The sequence below is a fragment of the Pongo abelii genome, chromosome 1, assembly GCF_028885655.2.
Source record: "Pongo abelii isolate AG06213 chromosome 1, NHGRI_mPonAbe1-v2.0_pri, whole genome shotgun sequence".
In the NCBI taxonomy this organism is placed as follows: domain Eukaryota; kingdom Metazoa; phylum Chordata; class Mammalia; order Primates; family Hominidae; genus Pongo; species Pongo abelii.
The window spans coordinates 182,405,198-182,420,476 of record NC_071985.2 but is presented as its reverse complement, the minus strand read 5'-3'; the positions used below and the strand labels follow the sequence as shown (position 1 = coordinate 182,420,476).

The 15,279-nt window shown below is 35.1% G+C and overlaps 1 protein-coding gene across 1 annotated transcript in view; it reads right to left on the bottom strand.

Moving 5' to 3' along the window:
• The window catches only part of FAF1 (Fas associated factor 1), a 534,212-nt gene that overhangs the window by 414,560 nt on the left and 104,373 nt on the right, over positions 1 to 15,279 (bottom strand). The window contains exon 2 of the mRNA XM_002810838.5: positions 12,739 to 12,807. Within this exon, the coding sequence (XP_002810884.1) occupies positions 12,739 to 12,807 (69 nt within the window). The remainder of the gene's footprint in view (positions 1 to 12,738; positions 12,808 to 15,279) is intronic.

Here is a 15,279-nt window from a genome sequence, read left to right as displayed (position 1 = left end):
AAGAAAAGAGAAATCTCTTTAGATATCTCTCTCCTTTAAAGTAAGCATGATATTAACCTTTCTCTGTAAAAGGCACTGGAAGGACACTGCAGAAGGAAGATGTTCGCCTGCAGTTTCTGGCTGCAACTTGGGAGCCGGCAGTATGAGCGTGAGGATACCCAGTATTCTCAGCCATGGGTCCAGAACACTCTCTTTCTGCAACCTTGCAGTCTTAGCCTACCAATAACCTTTCCATGGCCTTCTCAACATGCAAACGAGTGTTCAAAGGCCTCCTGTCCACCCACTAGGACTCTGACTTCCTCTGTAAAACCCTGTACACAGCCTGCCTGTGGTTAGAGGGTTAGCACCAGGCTGCTGCTCCTGCAAACTGCCAACCACCATGTGCAGTCTGTCCATGCACAGAGGGACCCCACACTCTTTGCAAGCCCATTGTGTACCCACTCTTCTGCTTGCTGATTTGCTCCCCCACCTGCACAGAAGATGCTAACTGCTTGTCCACTGACTACGAACCAGCCCTAGCCTGGTGTAGCCAAACCAGTGAACCTCTTTACTATTCAGTAGGCTGAACTACATCTTCAACAAGATGTGTATCCCTTCTAAGTTTGCCCTTCCTTGAGACAATTTCTTGGGAGAAATTTCCTGGGAGAAATAAACCTCAAACGAAACCTAACTCAAAATTATACTCAAACTCTTAGCATAAATAAAGGGAGACTCGTGGCCAGGCGCAGTGGCTCATGCCTGTAATCTCTGCACTTTGGGAGGTCAAGGCGGGTGGATCACCTGAGGTCAGGAGTTCGAGAACAACCTGGCCAACATGATGAAACCCCGTCTCTACTAAAAATACAAAAAATTAGCTGGGCATGGTGGGGCACGCCTGTAATCCCAGCTACTCAGGAGGCTGAGGTAGGAGAATCACTTGAACCCAAGAGACGGAGGTTGCAGTGAGCGAAGATTGTGCCACTACTGCATTCCAGCCTGGGCAACAAGAACAAAAGTGAGAAAGGAAAAGAAAGGAAAAAGGAAAGAAAGGGAGACTCGTTTCCAGGCATAAAATCTATTTGCCTTTGTCTATACTATGCTACATACGATGTACAGCTTTCGATAAAAATTACAATGCATACAAAAAAAAGAAAAAGTACATTTGCAAGTGACTGTCATCAGAAACAGACTGAGGGGGCCCAGGCTCGTGCAGCCGGAGCATGCTTTTGCCGCCCAGGAGATGTCAGGCCCGGCCACCTCTAGGTCCCCGCCATCCCTGCCATCCTGCCCCTTCACGTCCTGGGAACCAGCTCGCTTCCGAGCCACACGCATCAAGCCTCCAGGCATGCCCCGCTATGCCACGGCCACAGACTGCTGCTGCTTTGAAACATACAATAGAGGTTCTGATGGAAAAAGGAGCAATAGTGAGGAACTTGGAAAACCCGGGTGAGTGAGCACTTCCTTGTAAAATCTCCACCAACAATCAGTGGCACGACAGAGGCGGGTATTTCCTGGTGAATTTTTATGCACCAACCATAACTGTTGAAAGCATGATAGAGCACTTCTCCAAACGTAGATGTGATTAGACCGAATACTGTCAAACAACCTCTGACCCAGGAACTAAAAGAATGTGAAGGGATTGTCCCAATCCCACTTAAAGGAAAATTATATTCCACAAAGAAGAGGAAGAAGTGAGAAGATTTACCAGGGATTAGCCTTATATTTAATCCCTTCATATTTGAGCAGCATGGATGAGAAGAAATAGTTTACAAGCTTGGCCTTTTATATATAAGAGTGTATTGCAGGTGCTGTTTGATTTTTCTAAGATATTTTTAGTCCTTGATCCCGTTTGCTGAGAGAGGTGAGGAACTGCTCACTGACAGCTTCTCTGTAATCTGTGGTACCAGCAGATCATTATTGATTTTGTTTTCATTTCTCTGTCAGTGAGGACTTTTCCCCTTACAACAATAACACCATTTTGAAGAGCAAAACTTATAATACCACCTGGGATTGTGAGTTAGTCATTCAGACTGCATAACCATGCAGAAATAAAAATTGAAGACTAATGTATTAATTATATGGGCAATTTTTGCTTTGATAATAAACATGATTTTAGAAATTAAAAAAAACAGACTGAGATAGGACACAGATGTTAGAACAGGAAATTTTAGATGACTATGATTAATATGCTAAAGGCTCAAATAGAAAAAACAGACAATACCTAAGCCAGATGGGTAATTACAGCAAAGAAATATAAACTATGCCAGAAATTTAAAAAAAAAATACAGTAACAGAGATGAAGAATGTCCACAATAGTCTCATCAGTAGAACTGACACAGTCAAGGAAAGAATAAGTGAAATTGAAGATAGATCTATAGAAATTACTAGAGCTACAGAAATTACTCAAACTGAAACACACTGAAAAGAACAAACAAAAGCTGTAGAACAAAAAACAAACTATTTAATACATGCATAGTCAGAATCTTAGAAAGGGGAGAGAGAAAGAAAAGAAAAAAAAATCATGAATTTTCAAAACCAACTAGAGGGAGCTGGTGGGCTCACAACATTGTGAATACACTAAAAATCCCTGAATTGTATGTTTTAAAATGGTTAACTGTATATTATATAAATTTCTCCTCAATAAAAAAGAAAAATATTTCAAAATCACAAATCCAAGAGCACCAACAGCACCCAAGGCTATAAGATTTTAGAAACACACACACAAATGCACATATACACACACACACACACACACACACACACCCCTCTAGGACACACACACACCCCTCTAGGCATATCATATTCAAACTGTGAAAAACAAACACAAAGAAACATCTTTAAAAAGGCTGTCAACACAGAATTCCATATCCAGTGAAAGCATCTTTCAAAAATGAAGAAATAAAAACTTCCCCAAACAAAAAACTGAGAATTTATTGCCAACCAATGTACTCTACAAGAAATGCTAAAGTAGTTCACCCAGAAAGAATATTATGCCAGACAAAAACTTAAACTTATACCAAAAAATAACTTTAAAAAAACACTGGAAATAAAACAAATGATAATAAAATTAAATTAACTTTCTCCCCACATTTAATTGCTTGAACAGATAACTGACTACCAGAAGTAAAAACAGTAGTAAAATATTATGTTCCTGGCATATGCAAAAGTAAATTGCATGACAAAAATAATACAAAAAAAGTGCGAGAAGAATTGGAAATACAATGCCATATAGGGCTGTTAAATGAAGCAGTATTATTACCTAACTGTAGATTCTGTCTGATTATATTGTAAAACCTAGGATAACTACTAAAAATAATTTTAAGAGGTATAATTATGTCAATGGAGAATAAAAAATTCATTGGCAAAAGTTTAATAAGAAACAGGATATTTGCATAGTCTCAAAATATTTCCCACAAGATATTTACTAATTACAAAGGGAAGCAGGGTAACTCTCCATTGGAGAAAACTGGGAGACGCTATCTTAACCACATGTCAAAGTTAACAGCACCAGTAATAACACATATTGACATCATGTACCTCCTGTTACACTCAGAAAAATACAAAATCACACCTGTGATATTCTTTCCAAGAATGCATAAACTCACTCTCTCATGAAAAAACATCAGACAAACCCAAACTGAGGAACATGCTCCAAAATACCTGATCAGTAATCTCTCAAAGTGTCAAGGTCATGGAACAAGGAATGACTGAAGAATTAGCACAGGTTGGAAGAGGCTACAGAGACGTGAAAACTAAATGCATTGTGGACATTAAATGTGATCTTGAACCAGAAAAAGCACATTAGTAGAAAATCTAGTAATAGTCAAATAAGGTCAGTAGTTTAGTTAATAATATTGTACTAGGCCAGGCGTGGTGGCTCATGCCTGTAATCCCAGAACTTTGGGAGGCCAGGGTGGGTGGATCACGAGGTCAGGAGTTCGAGACCAGCCTGGCCAATATGGTGAAACCCCGCCTCTACTAAAAATACACACACACAAAATTACCCAGGAGTGGTGGCAGATGCCTGTAATTCCAGCTACTCAGGAGGCTGAGGCAGGAGAATTGCTTGAACCCGGGAAGTGGAGGTTGCAGTGAGCCAAGATCACACCACTGCAATACAGCCTAGGCGACAGAGTGAGACTCTGTCTCAAAAAAAAAAAAAAAGAAAATTACCAATAGCACTATGCCAATTGTTGTGTACTGTATTTATAAGATGTTAACATTAGCAGAAGTTTGAAAAAGGGTATTTAGAGCTCTACACTATTTTGCAATTTTTCTGTAGTTCCTTTACATTTTTAGATATCCTTGTATTCTAAACACACTGCTATCACTCATTATACATTTTAAAATATTAATCCTCTGTGCAGTAAATCAATTACTAAGAAAAAAATAAGTCCCAAAATTCAAGCATAGAATTTGTGAGAGTGCTATTGGACTTGCCACACTCCTAAAATATAGACTATATTTTAGTCTATACAGACTATATAGACTATAGTCTACTATACAGAATGACTGATTATATAGACTACTAACCTCTAGACTATATAGACTACTAACCTCTAGAACTATACGTCAGTTTTGGCATAAGTAAAACATAATAAATATCCTTGTTAAAAAAAAAAAGAGTCAAAATGCCAACACATTGGTAACAACATAGCATTACATTAGAGCTACTTAAGTATCTTCAAAGACATCTACACAGCCGCTAGTCATGGCTTTATTAAAGGTATCATATAATGCATTTCCCCTGCTATGTCTATGAATCAAAGTGTACATTTATCAATACAGCTCTTCCTTACACACCCTAGCTGGAAATCATTTAAATCTTTTCAACAACGCATATTCTCTTTAAATGCAGAATTGTGTGTGTGAGGGAAAGAGGGAACAAAATAGTGTCAGGTGTCCCCACAGAAAGAATAGTCTGTTAAGGAATAAAAGGGATAAAACTTCGGGTCAGCTTTAAAGGAAAGATGAAATTTGGATAGTTCCTGAAGGGTTAGGAGCTACGAAAAAAAAAAAATTGAATGGTCAACAAGAAATAGAGGAAAACATCCAAGGGAGATCTATAATAGCAAAAAACTTAGAGGTAGAAACACATATGGCGCGTCTGAGAATATAGGCTAACTAGCTGGACTACGAAGCTATACATACTCCAGGAGTTATGGAAGCTCATTCATGATGAAGAGGAGGGGTTAAATGCTGGAACTTTCAACATTAAGCTAAAGAGGAAAGCCCAAATTCAGTAAGAGAGGCCTTTAAAGAACAATTCCATTATTCAGTTTCTTGTAACTAAAGGATACCTTGGAATCTGAAGAATTATATTTACCACACAGATAAATTTTAAACTTGGCTTTTTAAGATATAGAGCAAGTATGTGTTTGAGAGAAACTGAGTACATGCACAAGAGATAAAGAAGTATTTAGATGAGCATAATATAAAAATATAAAATATTAAAAAATAACTAAAGCATCAAATTAAATCAAATCCAAAAACATCTTATTAAAAGATAAAAAAATGAGTACCTGGCAGGTATAAGTAGGAAACAGAAATTTTGCACATGAACACTTTAATTAATATTTTACTTAAAGATATAGACGTATAACTAGAAATTTTAATAAATTATATTACCATTAAATAGCAAATTTTTAAAAAACTGACAGTATGAACAGGAATTTTAACTGTCATATTATTTTTTCTTTTCCAAGTACACACTGATTTATGTCAGCTGATTTTTGAAACTAGCAGGAAGAACTGCCAAAGACATCATATTTACAGGTATGCTAACCACTGACTTTGCTACAATGATATTTTGTTTAAACTTCCAGTAATAGAAATAAATTAAATCAAGCTAACTTGTAGGTTAGTAAGCTTTAAAAAATATCAAGTACACAGTGCATCTGATTGATATGAACAAGCCTAAAAATGGAGCAATTTACATTTTTCCTTTTTTTTTTTGAGACAGTCTCACTCTGTCACCCAGGCTGTCGTGCAATGGTGCGATCTCAGCCCACTACAACTTCTGCTTTCCAGGTTCAAGTGATCCTCCTATCTCAGCCTCCTGAGCAGCTGGGACCATAGGTATGCGCCACCAAGCGGGGCTAATTTTTGTATTTTTTGGTAGAGACGAGGTTTTGCCATGTTGACCAGGCTGGTCTCAAACTAAGTGACCCACTCGCATTGGCTTCCCAAAGTGCTGGGCCTATAGGCGTGAGCCACTGCACCGAGTCTAAATTTATTTTCTTTTAAATATCCAAGTCATAAGTAGCATATGCTACTTCTTTCAGAATTAGCATAAAGCCTCTAAATTGGTTTTCCCGCTGTGAGCTGAATCCCTACTTCATTTAGTTTATTTTCTAAAACATATATTTATACTGTTAATTTACATAAGTACTACTAGATATCAAAAAACAGTACATATTAGCCACATTTCCAAATTGCATTCAACCATGGGCACCAGCATGTTCTGCTAGATGATTAACACAACACATTTTTAGTGGGTCCTAAAGCCTCTGAACTGTTGTCTACCATAGATTTTATAAAACAGATGTTTCTTTCATGCAATAAAGTAATTCTAGAACTAGATTATATTTATAGGAAAAGTGATATAACAGGTAGAGCAAGATCCAATGTAAAAATAAGCAGAAGGTAAAATTGCCATCAAGAAAAATTATGAACCTCAAAAGGTTTCAATTTGATCAGGTAAACCAACGTGAGTTTAGTGAACTGAAAATTTGATGTTTCTAAAAACTGAGATTTTCCTCGGAAAGGTAAAAAAAAAAAAAAAATTCTTTCATACCTATTTAATTACAGTTTAGCAGTGTTTTATCACCCCAAGTTTTCTCCTGAGAATCAGAACTGATAAAAACTTTCAAATAGATTAGGCTATATAATGAGCTTTCCTTATAGTAGAATGGCACAACCAAATATAAACAGGAAAGAAAAAAAGATTTGTATGACATGCTTAGAAAAACAATGCAAAGAAAAGATTCATGAAAAGTATTTCTCAAAACAGCCACAATAGGTAGAAATCATGTAATTTTACTAGTTAGATATCAAAACTAGCCCTTTCTTATTCCTTGGGTGTCTGGGTTATCCCGCTCTTTCCTCAAACCTTATGTTTGCCAGACAAGGAAAAGTAATATCAGCAAGAGTCAGAAGTCTTAACAGCAAAGACGTTCAAATATCCAAACAATAGAGAAAGAACAGACCTAAAAGTAAGCTTGCTAATAACTCAATCAGTCAAGTATTCTTTAGGCAATTACTATATGTCACAGACAAAATTAATAAGAAACACAATTCCCTTCCTCTAGAACTGAGAATCTATTTGAAAACAAAGCAGAAACATATTTAGAATAAAGCACCACTATGTGATTACAGCCAAACCTCAATATGACATTATTTGTAAGTGGTAGGAAGAAAAAAGCTAGTACAGAGAAGAAAAGCATACTAGGTAGGGAAAATGTGATAAGTAATCTTAAAATGTGGTTTACCGCTATGACAATTTCTCATGAACTGACAGGCCTGGGTTCAAAACTTTACCCCTTAACAGCTATGTGAGCTTGGACAGTTTACTTAACTTCATTAGCCCTCAGTTTCTCATCTGTATAATAAAACTAAAATTTACCTATTTACTTTTGGGGACTGCTGTGAGGATTAAGTGAAATAATGTAAGTGTATCACTGGACATGATGCCTAACACAAAATAAACCCTCAATTAAAGAAGAGACAATAGAAGATGAAATGGTTGTCAGGTTAAAAACAGAGAAATTGAAAAATTTTGTAAATAATGGGCCGTAGCAAAGAAGCAGAAATTGATATGATGAGCTATTCTTTCACAGTAACTTATCTTTTGTTGTAGCAAGCATCTGTGCAAATATAAACCAGTGTCTGATGGCCACTGATGAAGAGCAGTGCTCAATGCTTGGCTGCTTTCAGATGAGAACAGAGACTCATTATTATCAATGGTTAGTCTATTCATTCATAAAACTGCAGGTGTTCTAACACTGTATAAAGTAGAAAAGCAGTGCACATTTGAGGACCTCTACAGCCACATCCTGAGCAGAGTAGTGGAAGAAACTGTTACATGAAATTTTAGGGCAAACATTAAGATATGTTCCTTCAAAAGTGAAAATTGGAGGAAATTTCTCAAAGTACCTCAATGGATCTTAAAATGAGGCAGATTATGTGCAGTAAAATTTTCCTTAGTTTTGACTCTTCAGTGTACATGACTGTACTATAAGCTTCTATTAGTAAAAAATTATCTTCGAGGATTATTGTTACTCGAATTACTAAAAATTCAATGACAATATAGAAGCACATATGCAGATTTGTTTCACTCTTGTAGGTTGAAACATGTAGTTAAAGACAAATATAAGCACTCTGAATAGAGTCTTTCTTCAGCAAAACAGCAACGTCAGCACAGGCAGCAAACTACAGTAGAAATTGAGTGCAAAGTTCAAAAATCATTTCCTAAGAGTATCAAGTACTTAAAACGTAGTATGGCTAGGTTAATGTTTACTTTCACTTTATTTCACTTAACATTGGGTTATCAAGTATATGTCAGATATCTTTCCCTGGATCTGCTAGAGATTACTGGAAATTTTAATTTATTGAAGGAGTTTCATATCTAGAGACCGTGTGTAAAATAACTGGCAGAGCATCTTCTCCTGCCATCATCTACACTATAAAGTTGTCAAAATAATTTTTAATGGTATGTATACAAATGTTTCAAACTTATGAAGATCTATTAAAAATCTGTACTACTATTTATAATTGAATGCTATTCATGGAATTTTAACAAAAAATTAGGACATAATAGATCCTTCAGAAATACTTCATATATCATGGAAGCTTGAGTATAATCTAGGGTACAAACCCTTTATTTTATATGAGGAATTCAGAAGTTAGAGAGAAGTAACTTAGCCAAGGCCATACTCAATAAATACTAAGAGGTCTGAAAAGCCAGGGCTCTTCATTCAATTAATGCAGTGTGTTTACCACTATAGCTAACATTTTGATTCGTCAAAATTACACAAGCCATATAGATTTTTATTCTCCCCTGGCCCAAATTCTTCCATAGTGAAAACAGAAAGTGAGACGTGGGCCAATTCTGGGGCCCAGATTAGAATTTATAATGTTCATGTAGCACACTTCCACGGAAAAAGACAGTCCTTTGGTAAAAATTCTAACTCACTGTCACTAGTTCTTCCTTATGTACTTACAGTTCTGGATATAAATGGAAAATACTCATCTCAAGGGAGGAATCTCAGCTGTAATGACATTCATCTTCTCTTAACTCTAAGCGCAGGACAATGTGAAAAATGGTAACAGTTAGAGGGAGATAACCTTGGGAGAGACCTACAGGGTTCCTGTCAAGTAAAACAGTAGGCTGAGACATTTCCTAAAAGTATTAGTACATGTTACTTTGTTTTCAGAATTTTGATGTATATAATCTAACCTGCAGTTACCCCAAAATAAGTAGAGCCAACTGTAGAGTACTTAAAACATAGAGTTTGGAATACCTCTTTTGCAGACAGCAGCCCACATAACAAAAATAATGTGCCAAGTCTGGGAAAGTGACTAATAATCAGAACTCCTAGGATTGGGCTCTATTTTCATATAGAATAGCTGTTATCAGTGTGTTTAGATCTACAAAACAGCTAAAATATTTGCAATCACCGTTTTCTTAGGAAGTTACTTTGAGCATCCCTAATCCAAAAATCCAAAATCCAAAGTGCTCCAAAATCCTAAATCTTTTGAGTGCCAACATGATGTTCAAAAGGAAATGCTTGATGGAACATTTTGGATGATGTTTGACAGGAAATGCTCGATGGAACATTTTGGATGATGTTTGAAAGGAAATGCTCAACGGAACATTTTGGATTTTAGATTTTTGGATTAGCGATACTAATATTCAACAGTATAATGTAAATATACCAAAATCTGAAAAAATCCAAAATCTGGACATTCTTTTGGTCCCAAGCATTTCGGATAAGGATTATTTGACCTGTGTAATACACACGGATCAGAGACCATCTGTCTTATTGATTTTTCAGCACAATTCTCAAAGTTAGTGACTACATCTTGTTATATTTTTTAAGCCCCCACTGTAGCTAGCAAAAATCTGGATGCACTGTAAGCACTCAGTGCTCGCTGAATGTGTTTTTTTATTAGATTTTTTTTTAAGTTCACCACAATTCCAGATTGTAGTGCCTAACTCAGATTCCTTTACATTTCCCAAGCAAAAATGTGCACAAAAACACTGGAGGAGAGGTCCAAGTGATATGTGCAGGAAATATAAAATACAGACATGTCCGAGGTTAAAACTCAATTAATGCAAACTGTTCTGTAAATCCCAGAAAATGCAGATCAGTGATAGTCATAATTTAGAAACACAAAATATAACGCACAGGCAAAATATAGAGGACATCACATAAAGTTCCATGATGCTACTGAAAAGTTTAAACTAGTGATGGATTATTCAAAATATTTGTTTGATTTTTAAAAAACAACAAAGTGAATGCTGCATGAAAACAGGATAAATGATAAAATGTAAACAGCAAGATAGTTACAAAGCACAATAAATCTTTACTGTGAATAAAAGTGAATTATTTGTGAAGAAAAGCCAGCTAGGAGATAGATATATCTCAAAAGAAAGCCAAAAGTTAAGGTTCTGAAAGATAGCCTGATGTTTTTGCTTGGGCCTGATACAGTGTATGATTGCATTTCTGCACAAATATAACACCAGTGTTTTAACCCCAAGTGTTGTCAGAATATTCTCCAAAATAAAATAACTCAGAAATAGTGGAAGAGTACCTTACCATTCAATTATTCAACATTATCTGGGAAAATTCTCCTTTTACAATATTCTGCATAGGCTGTACTGATAAAATATTCACTACCAGTAAGTGTTTTAACCTTCAAAATTAATGGACATGAACCAATAGGAAGCAGATAAGGAAAGAACATACATTCATCCCCAAAACTGGTAATTCCTCCATTAAAGACTTGTACTCCCAGCCCACCATCACCCCTTCCTCTATTCCATATCCCTCTTACAAGTACCATGCAAGAGGGGCTTGGAGGAATTTTTAACCACCCCAATAATTTCCATCAGCCTCTCTAATAGACACTCCCAAAATATACAATTAAATAAAGCAAAGCATTTGTTATTGCAAAAGAAGACTCAAGAAACTTGGGAGCATCATTTCAATTAAGCCACTGCTCTTTCTCCCTTTCTCTACATGGCAATCATGGAGCTGTCACCTATATCATGCTTTGTTGGAGTATAACAACAATGGTTAAAAGCATGAATTTAGAGTCAAGCTATACAAATATTTCTAAATTTTGACAAGTACCAAAACACAAAAAAGATAAGGAAGCATTGGTTTAATGAAATGGAAATATCAAAAATATACATAGTTGGTAGAATTTTAAATTAGTAAAACCAATCTAGAAGTCCATTTGGTTAAAAGTATTCAAAACTCCAAAAATATGCATGTAATTTGACTCAGAAATTCAATTACGAATTGAATTGATTCAACTTCTTCTGAAAAAAATAGGTTAAATATGTAACATGTATATGCAGGAATGTTCTCTACAGTAATGTTCATAATAGCAAAATGCCACAAAAATCTTAAATACCCAACAGCATAGGACTAGTTGGTTAATTATGTTACAGTGACACTACGAAATACTATGCAAACATTAAAAAGAATGATGAACAGCCACAATTAAGTGAAAAATGCAGATTACAGAACAGAAGGTATAAAACAATCTCACTTGTATATTTTTTAAATTTAATCACATAATTATAGAAGATAATCTGGAATAATATACCTTAAAAATGTGAAACAATTATTACCTAAGTGATGGGATTAAAGATCATTAATATTTTCTTTGTAAATTTTTCATCTTATTTCATTACATTAGCATCATTACTTTTAATCTGAAAAGAAAAGCTTTTCATATTTTGAGTTTAAAAAAGTATTAAGTCTACATAAAGCACACAGACACCAAGAGTTAATTATGTAAGTCCACATAACATATGTGTGCATATATCTACCTATCTAAACTCACTTCTGTAAGTACACATCTTAAGTTTTGACTTTTGAAAATTAGCACTTCTTCAAAATTATAATTTAAACTTTTTTTTTTAGCATTTCTAAGGCATTAAGAGACATCTGTGTCATCCTGACACAACCAATACTGCTCCAATGCCATTATACAATCCATTTTTGGTTTGCTTTGTAATAGGTGAATGTTTAGTGCTATGCTGTGCCTTGCTTTTTGATTATTGCCAAAAAAGAAAAAACTAAGCCACCTCTATAATATACTGCCCGAAGTTTCTAAGGAAAACCATAGCAGAATGCAACTACTTTAACAGCTTTAGAAAAGATTAATTATCAGTGAAGGCCCCAGAAGTGAGAAGGAAACATCAAATATGTTATTCAGACAGACAACTCTGACTCTTCTCTCCTTCCAAGCATCTCCACCAAAATACTACATGGGAAGATGAACCATAACACACAGTGAAATAAGAGAACAACTTTAAAAGTCATTTAAATTATCTAAGCATTCATAATAACTTAATACTGAGCTAAATATAAACTTCATATTAAAGACATGTCATTTAGGCTTTATTAACTCAGCTTAGAGTTATAGATGAGCTACAGTATACTGAACCCATCTATAAAAAATAAAGACATTCAAGAATTCATAAAATTTGATTACTCGTCAGAGAAAGAAAAAAGTACTTACCACTAAGTCCCAATTATTTTGTTCAAGCAATGTAATAGCTTCATCAATGTTTTCAATGCCAGTACATGCCTGGAAAGAAAGTAAATAAGCATTTTACATATAATTTTAGAAATAGGGAGGTAAATCAGACTTAAAAATATAAATAGCATAATATGTAATTTAAATTCAAATAGGTATACGAATAAAGCCAAAACACTAAAAGTTTAACACTTCTAAGCATTTTACATCTATGGTGTGAACATCGTTAATTACAAAGTAAATTTACATTGCTCTGAAAAAAAGAAAATAAAGCAGCAAAAGAAAGTATATTTAAATTTTGAGCTTTGATACCCAGGATAATCTCTAATTATCAAGAACAACTTTTAGTCAAAGATTCTGATGGGCAACCACATGTAAAACAAATGAATTTCAACCCATACCTTGCACTTTATATAAAAACTAACTCAAAATACATAACAGACCTAGACCTAAACTAAAATCTAAAACTATAAAACTTCTAGATCTGTGCTGTCTGATAGCCACTACCAGCCCGCTCTCTGGTAGCTGCTAGACACATGTGGCTAGTGAGTCCTTGAAATGTGGCTCAACTGAGTTAAGATGTGCTATAAGTACGAAATACACACCAGGTAAGACTTGGCACTAAAATTAAAAATGTAAGCTATCTCATTAATAATTTTTCCTCTGAATACATGTTGAAATGGAAATTTTTGACATACTAGCTTAAATAAAACATGTTAAAATTAATTTCGCACATTTCTTTTTACCCTTTTAACATAAATACTAAGAAAAAATTAACTACATATATGAAATCATATTTCTGGTGCTGTTCTCGAAAAAAATATATGAGGACATACTTGTGACCAGACTAAGCAAATATTAACTAGCAGGATGCCATTTTTAAGCTGGGCACATTAATAAAGTCAACCATTCTCTGGTGACCCAGCTCAAGGCAGTGTAGGCATTTTATTCTCAGGTCACCAAACCAAATCCAACAGCACATCAAAAAGTAAATTAACCACAATTGAGTATATTTCATTCTTGGGATACAAGGTTGGTTTGACATATGATTCACCACATAAACAGAATTAAAAGCAAAAACCACACAATCATCTCAATACATGCAGAAAAAGCTTTCAATAAAACCCAACATCCCTTTACAATGAAACCCGTCAAGAAAGTAGGCATAAAAGGAACATATCACAAAACAGTAAGAGCCTAACTCACACCTAATATACTGAATGGACAAAAACTGAAAGCATTCCTCTTGAGAACTGAAACAAGGCAAGGATGTCCACTCTCACCACTTATATTCAACGTAGTACTGGAAGTGTTGGCCAGAGCAATCAACCAAGAGAAAGAAATAAAAGCTATCTAAATAGGAAAAGAAGAAGTCAAACTATCTCGCTTCATAAATAATATGATTCTGTATCTAGAAAACCCTAAAGACTGCAAAAAGGATCCTGGAACCGATAAACAACTTTAGTAAAGTTTCAAGACACAAAAATCGATGTACAAAAATCAGTAGCATTTCTACACACCAATAACACTCCAGCTGAAAGCCAAATCAAGAATATAATCCCATTTACAATAGCCACAAAGAAAATGAAATACCTAGGAATATGGTTAACCAAGGAGATGAAAGATCTCTACAAGGAGAACTACAAAACACTGCTGAAAGAAATCAGAGACAACACAAATAAAAAACATTCCATGCTCACAGGTTGGAAGAATCATTATCATTAAAATGGCCACACTGCCCAATGCAATCCAGAGATTCAATGCTATTCCTATCAAACTACCAATGTTATTTGTCACAAACTAGAAAAAACTAAAATTCATATGGAATCAAAACAGAGCCCAAATAGCCAAAGTAATCCTAAGCAAAAAGAACAAAGCTGGAGGCATCACATTATCCAACTTCAAACTATACTGTAAGGATACAATAATCAAAACAGCATGGAATCGATACAAAAACAGACATAAATACTCATGGAACAGAATAGAGAACCCAGCAATAAAGCTGCTTGCACACCTACAGCCATTTGATCTTCAACAAAGCCTACAAAAATAAGCAATGGGGAAAGGACTGCCTATTGAATAAACAGTGCTGGGATAGCTGGCTACCCATGTACAGAAGAATGACACTAGACCCCTACTTTTCACCATATACAAAAATTAACTCAGGATGAATTAAAGATTTAAATGTAAGACCTCAAACTATAAGAATCTAGAAGAAAACCTAAGAAATGTCATTCTGGACATCAATCTTGGCAAAGAATTTACTACTAAGTTATCAAAATCAACTGCAACCAAAACCAAAATTCACAAGTTGGACCTAATTAAACTAAAGAGCTTCTGCACAGCAAAAGAAACTATCAACAGAGTAAACAGACAACCTACAGAATAGGATAAAATATTCACAAACTACACATCTGACAAGATCTAATATCCAGAATCTATAAGCAACTTAAATCAACAAGCAAAAGACAAGTAACCCCATCAAAAAATGGGCAAAGGACATGAACAGACACTTCTCAAGAG